Raw genomic sequence first — 26299 nt, forward strand, 5'->3', positions numbered from 1 at the left:
CAGGGGAGCACGCAAAAAACCCAGGGGTGAGGAGGAAGGATGCTCCACAGCTGGCAATGCCTCCCGGCTGTGGGACAGTCCCTCCCTGCGCACAAACCCTCAGAAAGCATCATTTTTTTCACGCCTTCCACCCCAAACCCTCACTGCTCTTTTGAGTGGGTGGGTAAAACCCGCCGGAGGAGTTGACTAGGGTGATGGCAGCTCGCCCGCCACCCTCCTCCCCTGCACACCCAGCTAATGGTGCACAGAAATTAATTCAGACGAGTGGGACGGAGCATCACAGCCGGGAAGGAGACTAGGCCCCCAAGGTGCCATGCGCGGCGCCGAGGGGATGTGGGCGCCACTGTCCCGGGGCGCTGGGAGGGCACGGCAGGCTCTGGCCAGGCCAGTCCAGCTTGTTGCTGTTCCCGCTCACGGGAAGGGTGTCGGAGCCATCGGACGGGGTCTGGGGCAGGGGCCGCATCCCTGTCACCCCGCTGTGCCAGTTCCCCGTCACCCCACCATGCCGGCTCTGGGAGGAGGGGGCTGAGAGTTGCCAGCAGTGGTGGCAGCCCCGGGATCAGTGCACCCCCCCGAGCTATGTGGGGGCTTGACAGATTAATATTGGCAAAGGGCTGGGCTGTGGGGGCCTCCCTGGGTGCACCCCCCCAGCCCCCAGCTCCTGGGAGCAGAGCAGCGCTCCCAAGGCAGGTGCCATCCCTGTGATGAGAGCTGGCCGTTCTCTGCACCCCCGCCAACATCTCAGCAAAGAGCAGCGGTCACCCAGACGGCCCTCCCCGCTGCCACCGGCACCCCAGGGAGGGGGGACATGGGAGCCCCAGGTCCTGCCCGGCCACCCAGGGAGTGAATCAGCAGCGCCCGGGGCAGGTGCCGGGCTGAGCCGTGCGCAGGCTGCGAGGGGCGGAGGTTTTGCACTCGCTCTCACCCGGCCAAGGATAAATAGGAGGCGGCTGCGAGTCCTGCCAAAGCCGCTCTTCCCATAGCCCAACGCGTCTGACCGCCGGCAGCCAGCCCAGGCAGACATGGACTCCCAGGACTGCCCTTGCGCCGCGGGTAAGCCAGCGCTTCCCTCTGCCTCAGCCCCGGGGGGCTTCGGGAGCCAGAGCATCCCGGTGGGACCACCGACACTCCCGCCTGTCGGCCTCCTCCGCCATCCCTGATGCTGTCATCCTGGCTGGGCCGGCTGCTGAAATTCTCTCCCAGCGTGGTGGCGTCACACCTGGAGCATCTCGCTGGGAAGCGGCCGAGAATGCTGTGACCTTCCCGCTGAGCATGGCCGAAGCATCAGCGCCGGCCAGCCGGTGCTGCCGGAGAGCGGATGCTCGGGGGGAATGGCAATGCTCTCCCTGTAGCGCTCGCCCCAGAGCGTCCCTGCTGAGCCCTGGGGATGGGGGGATCCCCTCCCACCACCTCCTCTCAAGCCTTTTTCTCCTTTTCTCTGTGTTTTAGGTGGCACCTGCACCTGCGGGGACAACTGCAAATGCAAAAACTGCAAATGTACATCGTGCAAAAAAGGTAAGGGGGGTCTCCGAGCCCCATGGGGTGGGCAGAAACGCGCATGGGGGTTTTCACTACACATGCCTGGGCACCTGGAATCAAATCAGGCTCAGCATGGCCAGAGTTGAGTTTATTCCTCCCATATTTTTTTGCCCCCAAAGGAGCATGGTGAATTCCGCCCCCCCCCCCAGCCGCCAGGCAATACAAGCCACCTGGTATAGCCCAGAACTCAGTGTACCCCCTCACTGGCACCTCAGGATCAGTGCAAAGGGATGCCCCGGGAGGAAACCAGCACCGGGATTTCTTCCGGCTGCTCCTGATGCTGTCACCCCCGGGCAGAGCCATGTGTGGGAGGGTTTGCACAGAGAGTGGCTGGGGGGCCCCCGGTGAGCCCCTGGGAGTCCCGCACCCTCCTGCTGCCTCCCCAGTGCTGACCCTGGATGCAAAAACACCCCAGGAGATGCCACCGGGAATGGGGATGCTGCTAAAAGGCAAGGAGACGGGGTCAGTGGGAGGTCTCCAACCATCCCCCATGGTACCCCCCCCAAACCCCACCCTGAGACCCCCCCACGAACGACCCTGACTTATTTTTCTCTCTGCCACAGGCTGCTGCTCCTGCTGCCCGGCGGGATGTGCTAAGTGTGCACAGGGCTGCGTCTGCAAGGGGCCCCCCTCCGCCAAGTGCAGCTGCTGCAAATAGGGACCCCCAGCTGCACATCTGGGGGGCCGAAGAAGAATAACCTTATTGTGTATGTTGGTTTTTTTTTTTTTATATATGTGTTCAGATATCTTTAGTGTTTGTCATGCACGACCTAAATAAAGTGATGTGTATATAAAGGTCTATAAGGAAGCTGGCACTTCTGTTGGACGGGGCAGTTTCCCTGGGGAGTGGGAGGGCAGTGCATTTGGGGGGTCATGGCAAAGAGCCTGCATCTTATTTTTGCTCCTGTTTTCCAATCTTGGCTCTGCCCTCCCTACCAGCAGCTCCGACTCTTTGTTTTTACACTTTCCCTGCACAAGAAGGTATTTTATAGAGTTTTTTTTCCCCGCCCTGTTGTTACCCAAGGGCAAATCCCATGCTCTCTCCTCCACCAGAAATCCTCGGGGCTAATGAGCAACTCGTTATTACAAGCCTTCACTGACAGCATAGTAACCGCTGCAGCCCTGCCCATTTCCAGGGGTAACGTTTCCACGGAAGGTTGGGTGGCGGGGGAACGGGTTTAGTTTTCCTCCCGGCAGTTTAGTTGAACTGGCTGGAAGAACCACCCTGCTTATCCTCCCCACCGCCTCAGCCAGCCTGGCAGGGAGCTTCTGTGGGGAGCCCCAGGTGACCTGGATGCTCACAACGGGGTGTGATGCCCACAATGGGGTGCAATGCCTGCAATGGGGTGCAGTGCACATAAGGCAATGCCTGCAATGGGATGCGATGCCCATGCCAGGGTGCAATGCCCACAAGGGGATGCGATGCCTGCAATGGCTCGCAATGCCCATGCCAGGGTGCAATGCCTGTGAAAGGCTGCGATGCCCATGCTAGAGTGTGATGCCCACAATGGGATGCGATGCCCATGCCAGGGGGTGATGCTCACCCTGCCGAAGCGCAGCCATGCTGCTGCCATGACACTGTACCCCAGGTGCCACATGGCACCGTGCTCTTCCCAGGACACACGAGGTGTCCTGCCTGCCCCTGTGCTCCCCAAACGCAGCCTTTCATGGCCTCTTTTTAGCTGCAAAACCATTCCCAAGCCACCCAGCCACTGCTGCCAGGACTCAGCCAGGGTTTTGGCACGGCCAAGGGCACCCCTGCCCACCATCTGCTCGTGGTGCCAATCCCCAGGGGATACCCCTTTGCTCCTGGAGGGCTCTTCCCCCAGGGTGTCCCCTGAGATGTCACCATCACCCCACACTTCCAACGGGTGTGAAGCACATCCCAACGCCAGCAGAATGTAGGGCAGGGCAGGAATGCTGCTGGCAGGGTGCAGCACCAGCTCTGGAGCTTCAAACTAAACTCCATTCTGCAAATAGCAGGGTTATCTTTATTCCTTCCTACCCAGAGAGATTTAAGCACCAATCATGCAAAAACATTGTTGGTGAGCCTACAACAAGCAGGAAGGAGAGGTTGCTAATGGGATTTATCCCCAAACAAGTGGTTTAACCAGCAGGGCTCACACCATCCTCCCAGCCTCACTGTCCCTGGTGGGTTTGCATTGGTCCTGCCCCACGGCTCTGCCCTGTGCCTGTCCCCATGCCCCACGGCAGCATGATGGAGGGCAGCTATCAGATGCTGTCCCCTGTCTGCGTGGGAAGTGGGGGGTAGACGGGGGTCCCAGCAGCCCAGCTCCAAGTCCTCAGACCTGTGCTGGGCAGCTGCGGTTCCTCTGCTCGCTTTATGGCTGCTCTAAAGTCAGAGTTAGACCTGGCACTCCTCTTGCAAGGGCACAGCCTCAGGATTAACTACTCCCTGCCAGCCTTGGGAAATCGGAGCACCAGCAGTGACGTGGGGAAAGCCCCCGAGGTCCCCTCTCCCCGCTGATGTCTGGCACGTGCCCTGCACCCCGGCATTTCGGCAAGCCCGTATAGCTCGGGGGAGTCATGGCTCATCCCTCCCTGTCCTGCTGCGGCGTGACTTCATTATTCAGTGGAAATGCCCCGATTGGGAAACAGGGCATTTTCTGGGCTCTTTTCCCGTCCCCGCTCCACGCACGGTCCTGTCGAGATGCTGCGCTGCCCCTTCCTGCTCGCAGTGACTGGGGGAGGCGGAACGACGTGTCCCGGGATCTGGCACAGCCCCTCCATGGGTGACATGCAGGATTCCCAGAAATCTGGGAATTCTTGCTCCTCCCCTGCAGCCCTGCCCCTCCACATTCACCCCCTGCTTTCGCTACAGCCCCGGGTTGGGGTCCACGTCCCCATTTTGGGTGGCAGGGAGCTCTCCTTCCTCCAGAGGGGTGCAGTAGAGCCCGTCCCTGCCAGAGGCGGGGCTGGGGGGGGCAGCACCGGCCCGCAGCACCGTGCTGGGGGCGGGGGGCGGTGTCCGGGAGGCGATTTCACAACCCATGTTTACGAGCGGTAAGACCACACGTGCACCGTGATTTCACCCCTCCTCCTGTCCCGCTCAGCCAGCGGCGAGCGCGATGCCTGCTGGCTCAGCCTCATATTTACACTGCCTTGCTGCTGCCTGCAAAACACTGCCAGGAAAAAAAAAAAACCACCTCTGTGTTTTTGCAAACAAGCACAAGCCGTTCCCTGGCACGACCTTCCAGAGCAACTGACCCCCTCACGGTCCCAGGGCCCGCTGGCCTGGGCTCCACGGGGACGGCTCCCGTCCTCAGCGCCAGCTCTGAGCCCAGGCTTGCCCTGTTTGCAACACCAGCACCACTAAGAGCAGCGGGCACAGGCGTGAGGACAGCCTGTCCCTGGCCCAGCAGCAGTTTTCTGTGCCGTGTGCCGAGCTGGCTGTGGGCACGGTGGAAGCCGGTTTGGCACTTAAACGCTGTGACAAAGGGGAAACGCACAGGTGCCACCAGTGCCACGAAGCCATGATTCCCAGCAGATCCCAGCTGGCCGTGCCACGCTCCCACCCTGCATCCCAATGCTGCACCCCAGTGCTCAGCCCTCCTGGGGGGCCAGCCTAGCACCCCAGCCCCACGGGGGCTGTCCCAGGCCCACTCCACTCTCCGGCAGGATGCTGAGACTGTCCCATCCCTGGGGACAGCCACGTACACCCCACGGCCTTCCCAAGCATGGGCGGCACAGCTGCACCCCGGCGGTGGGCACATGCGGCTGGGAAGGGCCAGGCAGTGTTGCGGGGCTGTCCCAAATGTGCAAGAGCTGGTGGCAGTGCCATGCCAGCGCTGTCACACCCTCCCCCCGGCATCTTCTAGCATCTCGGCCCCCCAGGGTGCACCACCCTGCCGGGGGGGGGCAGAAATGGGTGCGGGTGGGATCCCCTGGCCTCCCCACAACGGGCTGGGAGCCGGGGGGGGGGGAGTGGGGACGACGGGGTCAACAGTGCTGTGACCCGGGTTGAGCACGGCCCGGCCCCGGGTGAGCACGGCACCACGGCACCGCCCCGGGGTGAACACGGCCCCACGCTGAGCACGGCCCCGCGCTGAACACGGCCCCGCGGGAGCGCGGTCCCGCCCCGCCGTGCGCAGCGCCGAGCACCGCCCCGCGCCTTCACCTCATAAATACCGCGCGGTTGGAGGGCGTCCGTACCGCTGTGAGCCCAGCCTAACCGAGGGGGAAGCGACCGAACTGAACCAAGCCAAGCCAAACCATACCATGGATCCCCAGGACTGCACGTGTGCCGCCGGTAAGTGCCTCGTCCCGGCTGTGCCCGGCCGGTCCCGTCCCGTCCTGTCCCTCGGCTAACGGCCGCTCTCCCGCCCCAGGTGACTCCTGCTCCTGTGCCGGGTCCTGCAAGTGCAAGAACTGCCGCTGCCGGAGCTGCCGCAAGAGTGAGTGGGGGGCTCAGCCCGGGGGTGGGGGGCCCAGTCTCTCCGGAGGGGGGGCTGCCTCACCCTTGCCCCATAGAGAATCCCCCCCTTGCCCTGTAGGATCCCCTATGGAGACCCCACCGTTCCCCAACGGGGTGCCCCTGCCCTGCAGGACCCTCATGGGGATCCCGTCCCCTGGAGACCTCCCCCCACTCCCCTTTTGGGGGTGCCCCGGCCCTGTAGAACCCCCAACCGCTGCCCCATGGGGATCACAGCCCTGCCCATGGAGGGGGGGGTGTCCCACTCTCCATAGGGTGCCCCTGCCCCATGGGATCCCCATCTCTTCCCACCCACCCCCTAATTCTCGTGTGTCATCCCCCCCAGGCTGCTGCTCCTGCTGCCCCGCAAGCTGCAGCAACTGTGCCAAGGGCTGCGTGTGCAAGGAGCCGGCTAGCAGCAAGTGCAGCTGCTGCCACTGAGCTGCTCACCTCTGCCTGTAAATAGCCAGCATGCTTCAGGGATGGGGGGGTGGGGGGCACAAAAAAGCCTATTTTTTCATATTTTGTATCTTCTGTACCAGTGGTGAAACTGGATGGAAATAAAGGAGTTTGACTGGAGGTATGAGTGTTGCTGTTGGGCAGGGCTGGAGGCTGAGCACTGTTGCTGTTTGTGACTCCTGTGGGGGAATTGTTGCCTTGGGGTGGTGGGGGGCTGCTTGGGAACACCCCCATGGCCTTCCCTGAGTGAGCTCTGCACTTCCTTGGGGGAGAAAAAAGCAGGTTCCCTGGGTGGGGGACAGCCCTCATCCTCCATGTGGGGTGGTTCTGGGCATTTTTAAGGTACTGGTTCCCTAGTGAGGACAGGGGTGACATGCTGGGGGTTGTGGGGCAGGGGGCACTCCAGCCCTGTCCTGCCATTCTCTGGCTTTGTGGCAGGTGTCTGTGCACCATCCTGGGCTCCCACACCCCGGGGCTTCCTCTGGGTGAAAAAGCTTGTGGGAACAAGTGTGGGGGGTGGCATAGGCTGGCATCTTGCCTGACCTGAGCTGCTGCTGAAAGGCATCTGGCTGAACCCCAGTGGGGACATGGCTGTCTCATGGGCAGAGACAAGCCTCTCCCTGCCCACCAAGAGCTCAGGCTTTGCAAATCCCAATCCACTTGCAGAGCAGATCCATCCCCAAAGGGATGCTTTCCCTGCAGCCTCCCCATGCCAAAGACCTCCAGCTATGGTGCCTGGTTCCTCCTGCCACAGGCATGATCTCTGAGCACTTTTTTTCCAGCCCATTTTTGGGGAGCACCTTGCTTGGATCTGCGATGACCTCCAGGCCCAGGAGGGCAGATGACCATAGCCTTGAATAAGCCCTGCGTGGGTTAAATGCAGCACATGGCTGCAGAGCGGTGGGCGCTGGGAGCGTGAGGAAGTGACAGGAAGGTGTGTGGGCTGTGTTTTGCTTCTGAAAGTCTCTGCCAAGTGAAAGAGTCACTTTTTATGCACAGGAGCCCCTGCCTGCCTGTACACGTCCCCTGGGTGTGCCCTGCCGTGGAGGCAGGTTCCCAGCCGTGCTGCCAGGGCCGTCATCCCACTGCTGTCACCCCTTCCCTGTCTCTCAGGGCAGAGGGGCAGCTCAGCCTGGCAGGGATGTCCCCTCCAACCCTGGGTGGCCAGGCACAGGATGAATTTCAAAAGCAACCAGCTGGGGCAACCCTGAAATGGAGGCCCTTGGATAGCCACGCAGTCCTTTCCTGCCAGGCTGGGTGGCACAAGGTGGGGTGTCTGCAAGGGGGGAGCATGGCAATACCAGCTCTTGGGGATGCTCCAGGCACCCATGGCAGCTGCTTGCCCCTTCCCCAAAGGTTTGCCCAGCTTCAGCACATGGCTCTGTAGTGGGTGCCCAGCCTGCTCAGCACTCAGCCTCGCTGCTGAGAAAAGCAACACCCAGCTCGGCACCCATTTGCCTTTTAAATGTGTTGCCTTATTGCATTAGTGTGTCTTTTGCTTAAGTAGCCTCCCAGCACTACCTGTTGCAACAGAGGCTCAGCGCTGGAGACAGAGTTTAAGGGCCTGCCTTGCCCTAAATGCATTTAAAAAACCAATAAATCTCATGGGAAGATGCTTTGCTGGAAAACAAGACTGCCAGAGGGCTGACGCAGCCCTGACGCTGGGTGCAGCAGGGTTGCGACCCTGGACTGTACAGAGGAGGGGCTGTGGGCTGAGCCCCCCCTAACTGGGGCCAGGTACACGCATCCTGCACCAGAAACAAAGCTGGGGCACGGATGGGGTTTCCCCTCTCAGGAAGCGCCCTGGGCATCAACTGCTCCCCGTTCCCAGTGGCATGCCAGGGTGGTACGTGGGCATGCACCTCCGCACCGTGCTGCTGCCAGCCTCCCCTGCCTCCGCACCGTGCCGCTGCCAGCCTCTCCTGCCTGCTCATGGTTCTGCCTGCACCTGAGAGCTGTGGACCCCCAGCCTCAATGCCCTTTCTAGCCTCGCCAGGTGTGATTTGGGGTGAGGAAAGCCACAAGACCAGTGGGATGGGTGCAGCACCCATGGGAGGTGCTGGCCTGGGATGTGCCCAGTGCCTGGCTCTGTCTGTAGCTGCTCTCAGTGAGGTGGCTGGGGGCTTTCTGGTCCCCTCGGGAGCATTTTCTGTGGACAAAACCTACTTTTTATTGAAGCGGGAGCTGCTCTCAGCCTGCAGACAGCTCCGCGTAGCCGGAGGGTGACGGGAATAAAGGCTCGATGCAAGAAGAGGCCGGTGTGCTTTATGCAGCCCCTCAAAGAAAAGCACAGCTCAGCTTGCAGAGGTGAGTTGAGGTGGCTGCGCGTCTCCCCTGGGCACCCGGGGGAGCTGGGGCAGGGGTGTCCTGGGCGCACACCCAACCGGGCAGCCCGGCAGCGGGGTGCAGCACCCCGGGGGGCTGTGCTCAGCACCGCTTCTGGCTCTGCCGGAGCCCCACGAAGCTGGCGCGTCTGTGTCCACGGCCCTGAGCAGAGGGAAGGCGCACCCTGCGTGCCCTGTGCAAAGCAGCTACGCGCTGGGTGCAGAGGGGACGAGCACCCTCTGCACGGGACAGGCGCCCTGAGCTGAGGGGACGAGCGCCGTGCGCAGAGAGGACGTGCACCCTGTGCACAGAGTAAATACACCCAGTGCAGAGGGGACGTGCACCCTGTGCACAGAGTAAATACACCCAGTGCAGGGGGCCATGCACCGTGCGCAGAGGGGACGAGCACCCTGTGCACAGAGTAAATACACCCAGTGCAGGGGGGACGAGCACCCTGTCCTCCGGGGACGGGCGCCCTGGGCATTCAGTGCAGGGCGGACATGCGCACAGTGCGGAGGGCAAATACGCCATGTGCGGAGGGGACAGGCACCCTGTGCTCAGGGATGTGCGCCCAGTGCAGCGCGGACATGCACCCTGTGCAGGGCAGACAGGCTCCCAGTGCGGAGGGGCCGGGCACCCTGAGCACCCAGTGCAGCGCGGACGTGCCCCCAGTGCAGGGCAGACAGGCACCCTGGGCACCCAGCGCAGGGAGGAAAGGCACCCAGTGCAGACCAGACAGGCACCCTGTGCGGAGGGCAAACGCATCCAGCGCAGAGCGGGCACGCACCCTGTGCGGAGAGGGCGGGCACCCCGCGCACCCCGCGCAGCGGGCACGCTGCCCGCCGGCCGCAGCAGCCGTCTCCCCGGGGCAGGCAGCCGCCGGCCGGCCGCAGCCGAGCGCTTCCATAAGGATTTGCTGCCACCTGCCTGCCCGGTCCCAGCGCCGCCCCGCAGCACCGGCGCCCGGCCAGCCCCGCTCTCCCGGCCTGTGCCTGGCTCCCCGCCCCGTGTCACCGGCCCTGCAGGGCGGCTGCTCCCCCCAGGCCGCTCCGGGGGGCACCAGCGCTTGTCCTCGGGCACCACAGGGCCCTCCTCCTCCCGCTGGAAAGCTGCCCCGGCAGCCTGGGCAGGCTCAGGGCGAGCTGGGGTGGCATGGGCACCCATCCCGCAAAGACACCCATCGCATCAAGACATCCATCCCGCCGGGACATCTGTCCCAGCGGGGCGCCCATCCCAGCAGGGCACCCATCCCCGCAGGATATCCATCCCACCAGGACGCCCGTCCCACCAGGACACCCATCCTGCCAGGTTATCCATCCCAGCAGGGCACCCATCCCAGCAGGATATCCATCCCAGCAGGATAGCCATCCCAGCAGGATAGCCATCCCACCAGGACGCCCGTCCCACCAGGGCACCCATCCTGCCAGTTTATCCATCCCAGCAGGGCACCTATCCCAGCAGGATATCCATCCCACCAGGACGACCATCCCACCAGGGCACCCATCCTGCCGGGTTATCCATCCCACCAGGGCACCCATCCTGCCAGGACACCCATCCCACCAAGACATCCATCCCACCAGGGCACCCATCCTGCCAGGACACCCATCCCACCAAGACATCCATCCCACCAGGATGCCCATCCTACCACAGCACCCATCTCAGAAGGACACCCATCCATCCCATCAGTGCACCCATCCACCAGGGCATCCTGCCAGGGACCAGCGCACCCTTCAAAGTGGCTGCCCCAAACGCTCCAGTGCCACAAGCACTCTCCCCTTGCTAATTTTTGGGATTAAATTCCATGGAGTATGTAACTGGGCAGCCTGGGGCCAAGTCCAAACGCAGCAGACCCCAGGGCACAGTTCAGCCCATGGCAGAGGAAAAACATGCTTTATATGTGCCAGGTCTCAGCGTGCAGTTCTAAATACATCAGAAAGAGTTAAAACTACAGGTTTACAAAGAACACAGGCTGCAGGGAGCCAGGCAGGCACCCAGCATTGGAAAAAATTGATTTTTTGGTAATACTAGCCAGCCACTGAACAACCGTCAGGTGTCACAGCACAGGGAGAGCAACCTAATGGCCTTGGAGGGACAAAATTGGGGGTTCGCACCTTTTTTTTTTTTTTTTTTCTGGGGAAGGCACCTGAGCTGGAATGGCTGCAAGTCACCTTCACGTCCTCAGAGAACTGAAGCAGGGCCGGTGGAATTGGGGCAGCCCCCGCAGGGCTGTAATTTATAGCAGAAGTGCTTCTGGGCTGCCTCGCACTCTGATGGGGTCTTAAATCTCTGCCATACATTAGAGATGTTCCTGCCCTGGGGGGCTGGGGCATGGGCAGGTCCGGGCATCGAGGCAGGCAGCTCCCCAGCTAGCTACATTTTAGAACCATGTTGGGTGGTTTTATATGCCCTAAGTGATGCTTGAAACCAGGAAAAAATGAAGTGGCAGGAGATGTTTTCTGATGGCTTGAGAAAACTTGTATTTCGTGAGGCAAAGAAAAAAAAGCCCCAGGAACCTCTGAGGAAAGCCATGTGTTGATGTTTGTCATCCTGCATGCAAGGAGATGCCCTTGTGAAAATCTGGATTTTGGTGTTGGGATGGGCTGGGGTGTAATTTGCCCAAGCGCATCCTGGTGAGGGCAAATTTCTGCACAGCTGCTTCTCTGGCCAGTGGGCAGGGTCATGAATAGATGGGCAGGGAAGCACCCTGATCCCCCTGCCTGCACTTAGCATTTAGGGGGTAGCGACTGCAGCCTGTGCCAGTGCTGCCTCTGGGCTCAGAGCTGTCTTAGGCACAGGAACTGCTTTTTGCATGGGAAATTTTGGAAATAGAGGCTGTATTAATGGGAAAATCCCGTCAGCTTTGAAGGGCTGTAGGAAATCTTGGTGCTGCATCCACTTCCCTTGCTGGGTATCATGAAATGGGATCCGAGGGGGTCACTGCAGCCGGATCATGGTGCTAGGGATTTCCTCAGCAGGAATAACTCTTCACTGGGGAGAAAGGCAGTGGGGTATGGAAAGAGCTGGGCAAAGGGGAGTGGGGGAGTGTTTCTTGCTGCTGTTTGTTAAAACAAGCCTTAGGAAAGGCAAAACACAATTGCAGTTATGAGGGAGGGACTTTGAAGGTTTGATGGGTGATGTTTTGAAGCAGTGACGAGGTCCATCCATCAATTCTTATATAAGCAGGCTGTTGCGTGTGCCCTGTCAGAGTCCATGAAATTTCCAGGTTCCCAGATCTTGCCCTACAAATCCGGGGTCATCAGCAATTTCTGCTCTAAGGCTTGTGCTAATGTCTTTCCCCCACTGTTATTCGCGTGTGCCCATGAGGGGATGAAAAGGCAGCGTATCCCTATATACCTTCTGGAGACTATTCCACTGGTGATGGAGAGAGTACCTGCTGGCTGTGGGTTTGTTTGCTGCTCTATTTGGCCATAGGAGGGAAAAGCGAGATGAATTCATTACCCTTGTTTCACCTCCCAAGGAATCAGCTCTCAGGTGGCGTTTGTCAGCATGAGTTAGTGGTGACTGTGAAGGGAGAGGGAGGACAGAGAGGAAAATCCCCATGCGCTTTATTTCTTTCTGTATTTCTCTTTTGGGGGGTGATTTCGCCGCGGTGCGGCATGCGCAGCGCCGAGCACACGGTGCGGAGAGGTGGGAGGCAGTCTCGAACCCGCCGCTCCTGAGACAGCGCGCCCCCCCACCACGTTGTCCGTGTCCGCCTCTGGGCGCCTCAATAAAGCTGTTGTCGCGAGAGGGCGGGAGCCGACGCGCTGGGAAGAGCGGTGGCTGGGCCAATAGAAGCGCGCGGCGCGGGGAAGCGTGGCGGCTCGGCCAATGGGAGTGCGGGGAAGGGCGTGAGGGCGGCCAATAGGGGCGCGCGGCGCGGGGACGGCAGGCGCGGCGGCCAGAGCGGCGGGCAGGTGAGGGCGCCTCGCGGACGTGTCATGGCTTTCCTCCCGCCGCTGCCTCCTCCTCCTCTCCCTTCTTCGGAGGGCGGTGCGGGCTTCTAACCTTCCCCCCTGCCCGGTCCTGAGCCCTCGGCAGCCTCCCCTCGCCCGGGGCTTCCTCTGTCTGGCCGCCGGGCAGGCCCCGTGGTGGGGTGCTCCGGCGGGGCCTCCCCTGAGAAGAGCCCCCTCAGGGAGGCGGCTGCCTGTGGCAGGACGTGAGCAGCCCCGGGCAGCGGTACGGCCCCTGGTGCTTCTTGACGGGTGCCTCAGTCGCGGTGCAGGCCGCTGCGGCACGAGGCTGGTGGGGAGCACTCGCAGGCCTCCCCGTGGGCCTTTCTGGGGCTCCTCGGGATTTCTGTATATATCTGCCCGAAAAGTAACCCGCCTTAAAGTAGCGGGGCTGGCCTTGAATGTGTGAGGAGTAGTCTCTTCATCCGAGCTGTTTTGTGCTGGTCGGCAGTGCAAAGCCTAGCTGTATAAGGGAGCTTCGCGTTTAACCAAGGTGCTGTCTTGGTGCTTCAGGAAGCAGAGGCTTGTTGTTTGATTGGGGAGGTGTCAGGATGGTGGGTCTGTGTATGCATGTGATTTGGAGTCTCCGTTTCAAGTTTGGGGGGGGGGGGGGGGGGATGACATTCCTTGCCACAGTGGGCTTATTGGTTGGTTCCTGACTGGGGGAAGAGCACCTGCTGCCAGGTATCAAGTGGTGGGAGCTCATGAAAGGCAGTGTTCTCTATGCTGTTGCTGGCTCAACTTCTGTTTCGTGGCAGATTTTGGTAAGCTCATGTGACCTCGGAGTTGCCGAGCATTGCTTTTATGTATTCCTGTCAGGATATAGAAGACTTCTGAATGCAGAAGGTAAACCGTATGCAATACTCAGGACTTTTGTGTTTTTCAGATCAGTAAGTTCGATGCAGGACAGGATAGCTATCTTTAAACGCTTAACATGGATGCTTCAGACTGTCCTTGAATGAGAATGATGACTAGCCTTTTCCCCCTACCCCAGCTCACAAGTCCTGTCTACCAACAGCAGTGCTGACTTCTTGTGCAAAACAGGTGAAAATGAGTATAAGGATTTCTTACAGACCATCTTGGATGCAGAACTCTATTTCTGAACCTAAGGAATGCTATTTGTTAGTCCCTCCTAGGCAAGATTCACTCCATGTTACAGTTTTGATTTTCCTGGATTCATCATAAAGTGTACAGAGTAACTTACTCTGGCTGTTTGGTCCCAACTGCAGCCAGACTTCTGTGACATGATGTTGAACTGCATTTGTGTTAAAACTTGAGCTGTGGGTACACTGGGTATCGGTATTTAATTAGCAGCTGCTGTGGAGTGCTGGGTGCCATCTGTGTCCCAGTGTTATTCTAAACCAGCATATATTAACAGTGAGTGGAAGGGGTTGAATTAAAGTCCAAGTGCAAACAAGGGCTACTTCCCTCCTCCTTCAATTTGGTCATTTTGCCTTATGGGACAGTAGTTAGGTCATGGAGAGCCAAGGTGAGGGTAACAAAGAGAAGCTACTTCCTGTGTGATTTACTGCTGTTTGCTTACGTTGTGTCTCTAAAAGGGTTTCTGACTCCTTGGGAAAACTTCTAGGGGCTTACAAATAGGAAAAGCGTAAAACTTGCTTGGAGGATGTATGTGATTCTGTCATCTAAATCCATAATGTTCCTGTGGTGATAATATCACAGGAAATTCAGTGAGGGGGAGGATCTGGTTTTTCATGTAAGGAATTTCAAATACAAAACTAAATGCTCTATTTGATGAGGGTCAGTTTGCTACCCTGTGGAAGTTAGTGCCCTGCTGAGTTGGGTGAGAGTCAGGTGCTTAAAATAAGTACTAAGTGTTTGGAAAAGAGGGTGAGTGATAAGATGGCAAAACTGCATCTGAGTCAGTTATTCAGGACAGTGGGGGCTTGAGACCACTGTGAGGAACTTCAAAGTCAGATGGCAGATAAAAAGCAGTGTTGACAAATGCATGATAGTATATATTGGAAGAAATAATTTAAAATGCCTACTGTTTGGTTCCAGGTTAAATGATCAACAGAATAGAGAAGTCGCGTGCCCTTGTTTGTCCTTTCTCTCAGTACAAAAGCAAATAAATGAATGATACTGCCTTTAAAACTTTGAAAAAACATTTTTGTTCAACATATGTACTGTAAGAGCTCTTTGAGATCATAAAAGACTGGACCTTTGCATGTCTACCTATAGATGAGATGAAGAACAAAACATACAGGACTGAAACTCTTTTGGGGAGGCAGGGGAGGATTAATTAGTGGGTGGTAGAAGAAGCAGTAAGTTTGAAAGATTGTTGTGTGGCCTGTTCAGGATTTTCCTGCATCAGCCTTTTGTTGCTGGGGGAATGGGCTGTTGTACCAGATGGAGTACCAAGTGTAGCTTGGAGCTTTTAGGTGTTTGTTTTTAAGCTGGCCTATCCTGATTTCATGTGTTTTTAGTGTAGCTAGGGTATGGAATTTTCCCCTTGTTAGGTTTGATTAAACATTTATTATTGTGCTTTACATACTAGAGGGTGATCTCCTGAAAATGTGCAGCAGATATTTGGGTTGTACTTGGTCACTTCCACTTGTGGAACATGGAAAATAAGGCAGGAAGAGACCTCAAAGTTGACCCCAATGATGCATGTCTGCTCTTGGTGAGGGGTCAGTAGGTCTACACCACTTCTGCTTTATGCCTGTCCTACTCTTAAAAAGCTCCAGTGGCAGAGTGTCAGCATCCTTGGAAGGCAACTTATTTCAGTGTCTAACTAATATCCTATAAATGTCATTGTGCTTTCCTTTAAAAACGAACAAAAATTTGGCCACCTGCTCTTTGATTTCCATCTCTGCATTTCTTAATCAGTTCCCCTGTCTGTAACATGGAGATTATGTTGCTGACTTCCTCTCTGAAATGTCTGGATGTCTGCTTATGCAAAGTGCTGTGCAAGAGCTACATATTATTACTGCTGTTCATACAGAATTCCCCAGGCCTGCAGAATAGGCCTTTTACTTATTCATGTTTAGCTTAGTAGACAGAACCTGCTATACTATCTGTAGCAGCCCAGGCTTGGAGCCTGTCAAAAAAGCACTTTTGCCTCAGATCTTGGCTGCAGCAAGTAAAGAATTGCTTACTTTCTCTTACTAGTGTGCTCTTGCATCTTCCTTCCAAAAGAAGCTGATCTTGACTTGTCAGACCGGGTCTCTTGAGCACTCTGGGGCGGGAGCCTCTGCAAGAGGACAACACTGGATTTCTTCCTCTTCATTTCCTATTTTGAAGAATCTCTTTGCAACTTGTGGAACTGTATTGGTCCATCAGCTATTCTGAATGTAGCGGGTGAGGCTTTCCTTCTCCCCTGTGAAGTCTTCCTCCTTTCTTTTTTTCAAAGCATGGGAAAAATCTGATTTTTTTGTTTTTGTCTGTTTCTCAAAGCTAATTAATTTGATGACACAAAACTTGTTAGTATGTGAAGTACAACAGACACTTGCGCACACATTAGAGTATTTCAGCTTTGCATCTTTCTGAAGCTGGTACAGTAAAACATTAATCGTGGCCATATTTGGAGTATTACAGCTACAGTGTTCTTCATTAGGTAGCATTCTAGTGCTCTTGAGGAATTTTTAGGGATTTAGGTAATAAATCATTATTTATAATCAGTCTGAATAGACTTAAGAAACCTGTCATCATCATTTCTAGTTTCTTTTTGGCTTAAATCCAGTCAACGTGTACAATATATAGCGTTTATTTGTGGTTTTAAATGTTGGGGAAACATTAAACTGGGGTTTAATGGCATAGTAGTCTAATGCAGCAGCTTCTATTGATAAGTCATCAAAGGTGTTTTACAGAAGAGCCTTTTCAGTCCTGGCTTTTAGCCCAAGGTCAATCTGGTTTCACAGAAGTTAGTTTAATTTCTGATGTATTTTCTTTCCCTTAGGTGTCAGTTGTTGCTTCTTCCCTAGCCAGACATGAAAATCTGCCATCGCTCTGCTTGTTACTGTGGTAGCAGTTTCCATCTTGCACAGCAGCATTAAGAGTCAGACTGCAGTGTCTTGGATGCAGTAAATTCTGTCAGGGTGGAGACAAAGTTGTTTGTGCTGTTACTCAGTCTAAATATTTGAATTCTGTTGCTTAGAAAAAGCTGTTTAGTGTTGGCTCTCTAGATAAGTTTTGAGCTGTCATTTCCAGTGCTTGGTTATAATCGCAGGTAGTTTAACTTGGTCCAAAATAACTAGTTTGTTCCATGTTTGCTGAATTCAATTCAATCTCACAGAGTTGTTGCAGTTGTCCTACATCAGCAAAGTTATGGGACAGACCTTATATGGTATTGATGTGGAGTCTACGGCTAAAAAGTGCAGGTTTGGGAGCAGTTTTATAGTGCGCTGATTCTCCATGCTTTTGGTTTCAGTGCTCTGAGAAGTTAGTGCCGCCTTACACTCCCAGCATTTTATCTTGTTGGTAATGAAAAGGGGAAGTGGACCGGATTGGATCAAATCAAGCTGAAATCTGTGCTGTTCTTGCAGTCGCTGCTCCCGGAGCATCTGATCAGTTCTTAACTGTGTGGGAGTGTGGCTATTCTGGTCAGTGTTTGCCAACAGAGGCTGCTTCTGGCAGGAGTGTACCTGAGTTATCACAAGTAAACACTGGAAAGATGTTCTGTGCTGCATTGCAGGGCATGAAACCGCCTATTTCCAACCCCCCCCACCCTGTTCCCCTCTGTCTTGGTGACATACTAATCTGTTCAAACAAATCCAGTCTCTGCTATCTCACCTGATTAACAAGTCAGTGCAAATATGATTGCTGCCTCCCCCAGTAGCTCCCAGCTTTCCAGAAGTGGGTGGGGAGTGCTTGTGAAATTCTCCATTCCGGGATGCCGGCTGTTAGGGTTTGTCCTGGCACACAGGCAGTGTGGATCAGTTTCTCTTTCTAACTGCATATGTCTGAATGAATCATCATGCAGTGCTTTTAAATCACTTGTCCAGACAGACGAAAGCAGTGCTGTTGCCACTGGTAGTTGTACTTGGGAATGGTGGTGAGAGTGAGAATGTGAGGAATATTAAAATTGTACTGTTAAATTGCTTTGGTATGGTTGAGGGGTACCAAGAAATAATTGTATTGCAGGCTATTTTTGGTTTGTAGAAATGCCCGGTTTTCTTCTTGGTGAGCTCCCTTGAACTAGATAGTCTCCATTGATTTTACTTTTGAGTAAAGGATAAAGAGCTGGAGTTAATGCTTGAGATCTGGTTTGTCTTATTTGATCCCAGGCACTCTGGGTTAGGGTGCAAATGCTATGAGAGAGAGATTGTACTGGAGATTCCCATGTCTGTAGCACCATTCAGCAAGACTAGATTTCTGTGATCTTCTCCTGTGGCTTTACAGAGGTGCCAGGTGCTTCTAACATGTAGCTGATTTAGCTGCAAATCATGGATTTGGAGTGTGAAGTTGAGGGTTTGGGTTTCATATTCCATGAATGTGGACACCATTGCAGGTACATGTTTTTTTCCACATTGATCCCAAGCATGTACATTTTTGTCCTTTCTGTAAAAATAACAAGCTCCATTCTGAATTTGGAACTGCACGATGCACTAATGACCTCCTCTGTTACAACCCTTGCCTTATGCTGCGTAGTTTCTTTAACTATTCTCTCATTTGGTCTATGCAAGCAGTTCTCACAAACACTGGTAAAACGTTCTGCATGCATCAAAGTTAGACACCATGTCTTTTACATTGGAACAACATGTACTTATTTCTTTTGGCTTTGCTGGTTAATGACGTATGGATTAATGCATTCTAATAGGTGGCTAGTTGTGGGTGTCTGTACATGTGTATGCTTGCCTGTCTTGTAAACATGAGGTTAAATTAACAAGTTGTGTGTGTTTTTAGCCCTCATATATACATATATACCTGTGCATGCATATGTGTGTGTCATAGAATCATAGAATATATTGAGTTGGAAGGGACTAGTAAGGATTATCGAGTCCAACTCTCGTACAAGTAGTTTATAGCTAAACTAACAACAAATTCCTCACAGGGACTCCTGCTTTCATTCTCCTTTGTATGAAGGCAATATACAAACTGTCATATGGCATCTGCATCCCGCTTCTGACAGGTCTGTAGGTCTGCTGACTGCCTTAAGAACGTAGTCCTGCAAGGCAAAGCTCTCTGAGACCACTTGAAAGTATTTCCTTGATGTTTAGTGCTTGAGGAGAATGGGCAGAAGAGTATACTGTTCGAGAAGACCCACTCTTGCTGGTCTGTCTGTGCCGTTGTAGGTATAGAAACTGTTTATAGCTGAGCAAGAATTTTCTCTTTCTCTGAAGGTTTCTGTCCATCTTGAGTGAAACCTGCAACAGAGATGGATACTGAAGGCTTTGGAGAGCTTCTCCAGCAGGCAGAACAGCTTGCAGCCGAGACAGAAGGCATCTCTGAGCTCCCTCATGTAGAACGCAACCTGCAGGAGATCCAGCAGGCTGGGGAGCGCCTGCGTTCCCGCACTCTGACCCGCACTTCCCAGGAGACTGCAGATGTTAAGGCGTAAGTACAGAGCACTGGCATTGGAAGCTCTATGCAGAGGGTAGCTGTTGACAGGTTTGGTTTCTACCCTTTGGGGAGACTTGCCAGGAGGACATGCCCAGGAGAAACAGCAAAACTGGGTTCCCCCCCACCCCCCACTCTTACTTTTTTTTTTTTCCTCTTTAAGTTATTGAAGGATTTGTCTGAGGAGCTACCATTCCTGATTTCAGCCACTAAAACCAAGAAGTGCAGTACCTTGTTCTGGCCGCTGCCAAAGACATTTGCCAACATGCTATAGAATTTTTCTATCTGGAAGGACTTGGCAGCTGTGCAGTACTGCAGTGGCACAGCAGAAAGAGAAGAGTTCAGCAGGGCTGAGGTGGTTAGATATACACATAGGGCTGTTCAAAGTTTGGTTTTTGTGCAGTTTTCATAACACAGCTGGGAGCACTGTCTGTACATGGCTAGCTGCTGACCTAAACATTGGCAATGAATTTGGGTTTAGAGTTCTGTCTGTTCAATACTAATTTCATACCTGTACAATTTCTTCCTTATAGGTCTGTTCTTCTTGGGTCTAGAGGGCTTGATATATCTCACATTTCTCAGCGACTAGAGAGTCTAAGTGCAGCCACTACATTTGAGCCTCTTGAACCGGTGAAGGACACTGATATCCAGGTAGGGGCATTTCTGACGTGAATTTCACTGCCCTTGTAACTGCCATTCCTGTGTTGTGATTCAAAGCTCTTCTAAGGCCATTGTGGAAATAGTCTTGCTCTGTGTTCAATTCACTGGCTGGAGGAAGTACAGAGGAGGGATGCTGCTTTCAATGATGAAAGATGTTTAAGTTAGCCACCAGAAGCAGCATTAAATACCAGGATGGCAGAAGTACTTTAAGTTCCAAACTCTTGCTGAAGGCAAGAGGAACTAGGTACATACTTACTGCCTTTGTGAATCTGTCTTTGTTGGCTTTGCGAGCCTAAATTGCACAGGGATACCTCTCCCTCATAGTTTTGAGACCTTTTTTTATGTTTATGAAGAACACATGTGGAACCACTTGGCAATTTTGAGGTGTTGGAATAGGGGGCATTTAAGTCAACATGGAAAAGAGGTGAGTATAGCTTTTTCTTTCACTCTATCTCAGATGTCATAACCTTGTCTTGGTGGGTAGACTGACTTTGACATGTTTCATATGCTTTGCCAGTGTGATTTAATCTTGTAAATTTTCCTGTAGATCATCTCCCCAGGTGTCTTAGAAATTAATGTGACCCATCTATTTTTGCTTTATGATAGTTGCCTGCCCTTGTAGAATGCCTTCATGATGAAGAAACCTGTGGTATTCATTTCTCAGTTAAGAGCTGGCTATGGAATTGATGTTGTGGGTTGTGTTGAAGATAACAGTCTGAATTACTGGTTAATCATTTTGAAGCTTATATTCTCTCTCTCTACTGGCAGATGGCTAAGTTAGGAGGGTCAAAAGAGTTGCAAGTCTTTTTCACAGAAGTAGTATGCCCTAAACTATGTAACTTTAGAAGGGAAAGGGAGGGAAGGGAGGTGTGTGAAGTTACTCCATTTTATCTAATGGTATGTTTTATTTAAGCATTTGGTGCTGTCCGTTTTGGGTGGATGGACCCTTAGTCTAGTCTCATCCTAGTGTCAGGAGCCCTGTGGTCTCCTGTCTTCAGGCAGATTTACTTAATCCCCTATTCTCTAAGGCTCATAGCCTTTCCAGTAGGCTATGTGTGTGCCCTGGTGCCCATGGCAAGGAGATGTTTCCTTGCAGTGCAAGCAGTACTCCTCCATGTTGGGGCTGCCTTCAGTCCTCTTGGGCTGGGAATGCAGAGGGGTGACTGTGTGAGAACTGACTACTCGGAGCATTTAACATGTGTCTCTAAGATGGGATTTCTTCTTGTGCCTTTGCACCTCTTCACCTTCTGGCAATTCCTAGTGTATTTGGCTATCTTCTCTCGCCCTCCCCAGATGATTTTCCCCCTCTTTTTCACTAAAAAACAGTGTACTCTGGAGACTTTCTCTCTTGCATGATCACAGAGTGAGAGCTCTAAACCACTAGCATTATTCACTTTGTCTTGTCTCATTTTATTCCTTTGTTCCAGTTTCTGATGTTGTTGTGTTTCTAATTGGTGATGTTAAACTTGGTACATGTCTTCCTTGACCCCATTCTGTCCAGATTTTTTTCCAAGATTTTTTTTTTTTTTTTTAGGTTTTACCGCTGCTGTTAGTTCTTTGATTTCTGGTGTTTTTCCTTTCTGCTTTAAGAACAATCTTATTGTAGATTCTCGAGCCCAGAAGCAGTGAATCTCTTGATTCTTTGGTTCTGAGATTTGTGGCATATGAGAAAATGTATAGGACTGCAAAATACTCACATTTTACTTTATTTTACTAGTTACCTAACCAAAATGTGAAGGCTTTCTTCTTTCTTAATTATACTGGATCTCAAGGCCTTATGTGGTACAGTGATTCTGGTATATTCTAGTGATCTGCTCAGTATATTTTCTCACCTCCAGTGTATTTTTTTTTTTTAATGACCCATGACCATATTTGAATGTTTTTCATTGGAATGCATTTATTTCTTTAAAAAAGGAAGTGTTTAAGTTTGAATTCATGGCAGTTGACATTATGGACTAAGCTTGCTATAAACTATTGAAGCTATTTAAAAGTAAGCATACTTATTTTTTAAACAAAAAATAAGTGACAGATGAGATTTTGTAATTGAAAAAGCTTGAAGGATGTGGGAGGAGATTCTATTTTTAAAATATCTTACCACCTGAAATCAAGAGATTTTCAGCCATGCTTAAACAAATGTGGTATCCGAGACCCATTGATTTCAACTATGGGTGATTTCTGTGGGAACAGGGTGCTTACCTTGTGTAGGCCTTCTTGAAAGTTTCTTAAATATTGGTCTGTTTGCGTGTTTAGGTGCTGAAATGCCTCAGTGTCTAGCCATCATTTTCAACCTTTTTGCTACTAAAGTTAACAATCTCTTTGGTCTCACAGAGACAATTTGAAATGCAAACATTTTGGAATACAGCCTGGTTACTTTTACATGAGGCATTTTAATTGACTGAACACTTCTATATGGTCTATTTCTCATAGGATTCTAGTCCATCCTAGTGGAGCTTGACACGAAGCATATGTTTAAGAGTAAGAGTGTGTGTGTCATCTAGTAAATAAGAAACTTCTCACTGATTGTTTTCAAGCTTAATAAGTGTTTAAGATTCTGAATAAATACTATGGTTTTTAAATAAGTTTATATTGTGAATTTAGATACAATTGTATCCTCCTGTTTAGGAAAAGCTTCAAATGTAGCATAAAACTAGTGGTTAATTGCAAATCAATGTGTTTAAATGGCCAAATCAGCCAATGAGATTCAGCCCTTGCTTTAGGAAAACAGCTAAAAAGTACAAATGAAAAACAGGATTAAAATCAATCATTTAAATCAAAGTTTCCTGCTTGCTGTTTTGAATCATGATTAACACTGGTGATTTAATCAGTGATCACTCTCTAATTTAAATCTAACTACTCATGTCTGAGGCCTAATACATGGGTGCTTTGAATCTTAAATTCTTTTGCAGGCCATGCGCAGAAAACATTCATAGTAATTTAGCTAAAACCGATTTGCAGTGGGAAGCATGGCAAGGTGCTCCATTTTGGATCATCTTGCAGGCACATGAGTGAAGTGCCAGTTTTAAATGTTTTGTCCCTGTTTTGCAGTTAACAGGTGCAAGGATTTTTATGTTGTTTTGCAGAACATGATCCTGTGCTCTGTCTGAGGTTATTTGCCGTCAAATCTCAAGCTGTCTGGTTAATGTCGACAATGGTCGACATTATCTGAAAGTAACTTGCTTAGAATATGGATAATTCTCTGCACTCATCTGTAGGTTCTGGTATGCAGTCATCAACAACAGGATCTTGGCCTTTCAGAGTAGTTTTTATTGTTAGTTATGTAAGAGGACCTTTGAGTTCTACACTGCTGATTGTCCTCTAATTAGTTCTGTTAACCAAGTAGGTTTTAAAATTATTTGATGCTTTAGATAAAGATGTGCTACAAACGCTTCTTCCTATGTTACTTTTTCTTATACCTTCTGATGATTGTTGAGATTTATTTTCATTCTTTCTAGTTAATTAGCTTCATAAGGCTTCTTCAGGCTTGTTGTGTTTATTTCGAGTCAGACGTAGCTATCCCTTTCCACTGTGTAGAATTCTCCCTCTGTAAGTTGCTCCCATTGTATCCTGGAAGGCAGTGTGCAGAGTGATATAAGGAAGGGATCTGGTTTATTGTTTTACAGGACTTTACTATTCCTCTACTGTTACTCAGTATTTACACAGACATACTGCTAGGCTTTAATTCTGTGGACTGGGAAGGGCTGTTCTGTTCTGCATCAAGCCTGCACTTCCTAGCATTACCATTCCTCTTTTTTTTAACCAACAAAAACTTCTTCCTAAATACTAAATTAACTTGGTTCACAGTTTATCATCACTGTTGTAGGCTCAGCTGTCCTTTCTCAGTCCTGTCTTTTCCTGATGCTCAACACACATATTCACAAGCCTGTGTAGTTTGCAGCAAATTTATTTAACCTTAAATCCTGTCTGAAACTTACTTCTTGTTTGTAGGTTCTTTAACACTTTAATTATTCTTCTATGTGTGGTGTCCCTCAAGCTTCGGTTTGAGCAGGTAGTGTTATCAGTTCTTAAATACTTGACAGCATCATTTGATTAAGAGGCTGAAACTTTTTTTAGGTATGCATCTGAAACTGCAAGCCCTTGCACTCTTCCTCCCTGTGAAGCTCTGGTGGGACTCTACATTGGTACAGCTTATGTACACCACAGCACAGGAGAAGGTGGTACCTCTGGAGGTGAATGTGGGCCCTTGCGCCAGAGGCGGAGACCTAATGCTTAGCCTTTGCTGACTCTTGCAGTTACGTGAGGGTTATGAATACCTAAAATTCATACAATAAAGATTTAATCGTATCTGCTGACTTTTAAATTCTATCAAAGCTCTTACAGCATGAAAATACTTCTTAGACTTCCTGCCATGTGCTCCCACATTGCTCCTTTGCATCCAGTGATTTCTCTGACAATTTGCTTGAGCTTCTCCAGCTTTCTTACCTAAAATATTTACTTACTGTATCTGTTCCTTCTTACGTTGTGGTCTATTCTAGCAGCCTGTATGTGGGCAGCATAGAGAGATATGCTAGAATCTAATCTTTCAAATGGCGGCAGTCAGCACTGCGGAAGGAGAATTCCAGGAAATACCCTGTTCTTATATAGACAGTAAAACACAGCAAGAAAAATCAGAGGGGAGCATCCTAGAGCATGAAGTCCCAGGACGCTGATGTGAGACATTCAGAAAGTGTTAAGAGAATCTAGGAATTTACCTTAATAGAAGCCTCAGCTTGGGTTAACAAGCAAGAGGGACTTTCTGTACAGAACCTCTTTTAAATGGTACTCCATAGTGCTGACTAAAAAGAAGTGCACCAAATTGCAGCTCAATTAATTATCTGAATTATTTATCAGTTGTAAAATGTAGATTGCTTGCACGTAAAAGGGTTGTGTATCCAGGAAATGTCTCCCACTAGAGCAGTAGGCTGGGAAGATTATGAAAAAGACTCTAGACTTGCCATTAAATTATAGGAATTTGTATTTTTCCTCTAATTTCAAAGATTGTGTTCTTAAATTGCATGCAACACAAAAAATATTGATCTTTATAAACTGTTGACATAGGAATTGTTATGAACTGGATTTGCTGCAAGAAGCATTTGTTAAGTTGTCAAAAAGCCCTATTTTGGCAAAATCTTTTCAAAATTGAATATGGTAGTCAAGTGATTCTTGATGTTCTTGATGTCATATTTAACACATAAATGCATATTGGTTTTTTTGTTTGTTTCTTTGTGGCTTTAAAAATCCCAGGTAGGCATTGATCATGCAAGCTGGTATCTCAAAGATGGGGTATATGTGTATAAACATAATATTGACATTCTGTTTAGAAAAGGTATTTCTTCACTATTCCCAAGATGCAAACTATGACGTCCTTCTAGTGAGCACTGTCGTAGCAGACCCTCTCAGGTGGCAGTAATGGCAGCTGGAGGAGGAATTATTACAAGTATATGGGAAGGCTGTGCTATTGTAATGTGAGCTAGGAGCTGGCTCTCGCACATGTGCGGTTTGGTTTATGTACAGATGTCAGAGGTTCAGTGCTGCTCAAGTAAACTTGTTTGGAGTACCTGGTAGGGGTTAGTTGCAGGATCAAGGCCTGATTTATACCTACTAAGATAGTTTCACTGATTACAGTATACATTATGCTTTACTGTGTGCTTTGTATTTTGAATATGTCGCAATGGCTTGATACTAGAGATACTAGATTTAGCCCCCCCTGTATGCTTGTTTTGAAATGTCTAAGCCCAGAGTCATGGTGGTAGTTTTAAGAAGTGTTGTTGCTCTGCAGATCTGTGAAGTGAATGCTAGAAATGGACACGAGCTCTCCTTGCATACATTGCTTTACCTCAAACTTTCTAAGCAGTTAAGTCCTGGCTCCATTACACTGAAGGAAAATTTTATTGAATTCTCATCTGTACAACAGTTTCTCCTTGGCCTTCCAAACTAGGCAGAACTGAAATTAAAGGTTGCATACCAGGGTTTGGTTTTGATTTCTGGGTGTGGATGTTCAGAGTATTGACTGAGTAGCTCTCTGGAGGTCCAGATACAGAAATGAGAGCTTTTATCTAAATGAGGGCAGAAGGTTAGACTGAAATGTGTCCAAGTGGCAACTGAGGCAGACTGAAATTAAGTATCTGGGATATTTTCATTTTTTTCAGAGTACTGTAAACAGGCTTCGTATCAAATGCAGCTTTGACTTCTGTTTTAGTGTTGGTAGAATCGGTCCCAGGATGCTTGCCCCAGCACTGTATGTTCTGTTTGTGTGTATGTATGCATATGACTCATAATTTAAAAACATTTACTCTGACATCAGGTACCGAAAGGGTGCATTATTCAACCAGTGAGCTCTTACTGCTATTTTATATTACCATTTGTGATACACTTTGTGGTATCTGCTAGAGTAATACCAAAGCCTGTGGTAATC

General features: G+C 51.1%; 2 protein-coding genes across 5 annotated transcripts in view; both read left to right on the forward strand.

Annotated features, from left to right (window-relative positions):
- The first annotated feature begins 853 nt into the window (after positions 1–853).
- On the forward strand, positions 854–2343 carry LOC142036264 (metallothionein-1). Its single transcript, XM_075039387.1, has 3 exons — positions 854–1053; positions 1450–1515; positions 2103–2343. Exons 1-3 carry the CDS (start codon positions 1023–1025, stop codon positions 2195–2197), a joined length of 192 nt encoding a protein of 63 aa, XP_074895488.1. The 5' UTR covers positions 854–1022; the 3' UTR covers positions 2198–2343.
- A 6376-nt stretch (positions 2344–8719) lies between these two features.
- NUP93 (nucleoporin 93) overlaps positions 8720–26299 on the forward strand; it is an 88867-nt gene continuing 71287 nt past the window's right edge. The window contains exons 1-4 of one of the 4 annotated variants that reach the window (XM_075040367.1): positions 13538–13554; positions 18070–18178; positions 19011–19224; positions 19761–19878. In XM_075040367.1, coding sequence (XP_074896468.1) covers positions 19046–19224; positions 19761–19878 — 297 coding nt within the window. In that variant the 5' untranslated portion in view covers positions 13538–13554; positions 18070–18178; positions 19011–19045. Of the gene's footprint in view, positions 8738–12627; positions 12673–12759; positions 13202–13537; positions 13555–18069; positions 18179–19010; positions 19225–19760; positions 19879–26299 lie in introns of those variants that run through there. The other 3 variants (XM_075040369.1, XM_075040366.1, XM_075040368.1) reach the window with 3 other exon arrangements.

The sequence above is a fragment of the Buteo buteo genome, chromosome 11 (assembly GCF_964188355.1).
Source record: "Buteo buteo chromosome 11, bButBut1.hap1.1, whole genome shotgun sequence".
NCBI classification, from domain to species: Eukaryota; Metazoa; Chordata; class Aves; order Accipitriformes; family Accipitridae; genus Buteo; species Buteo buteo.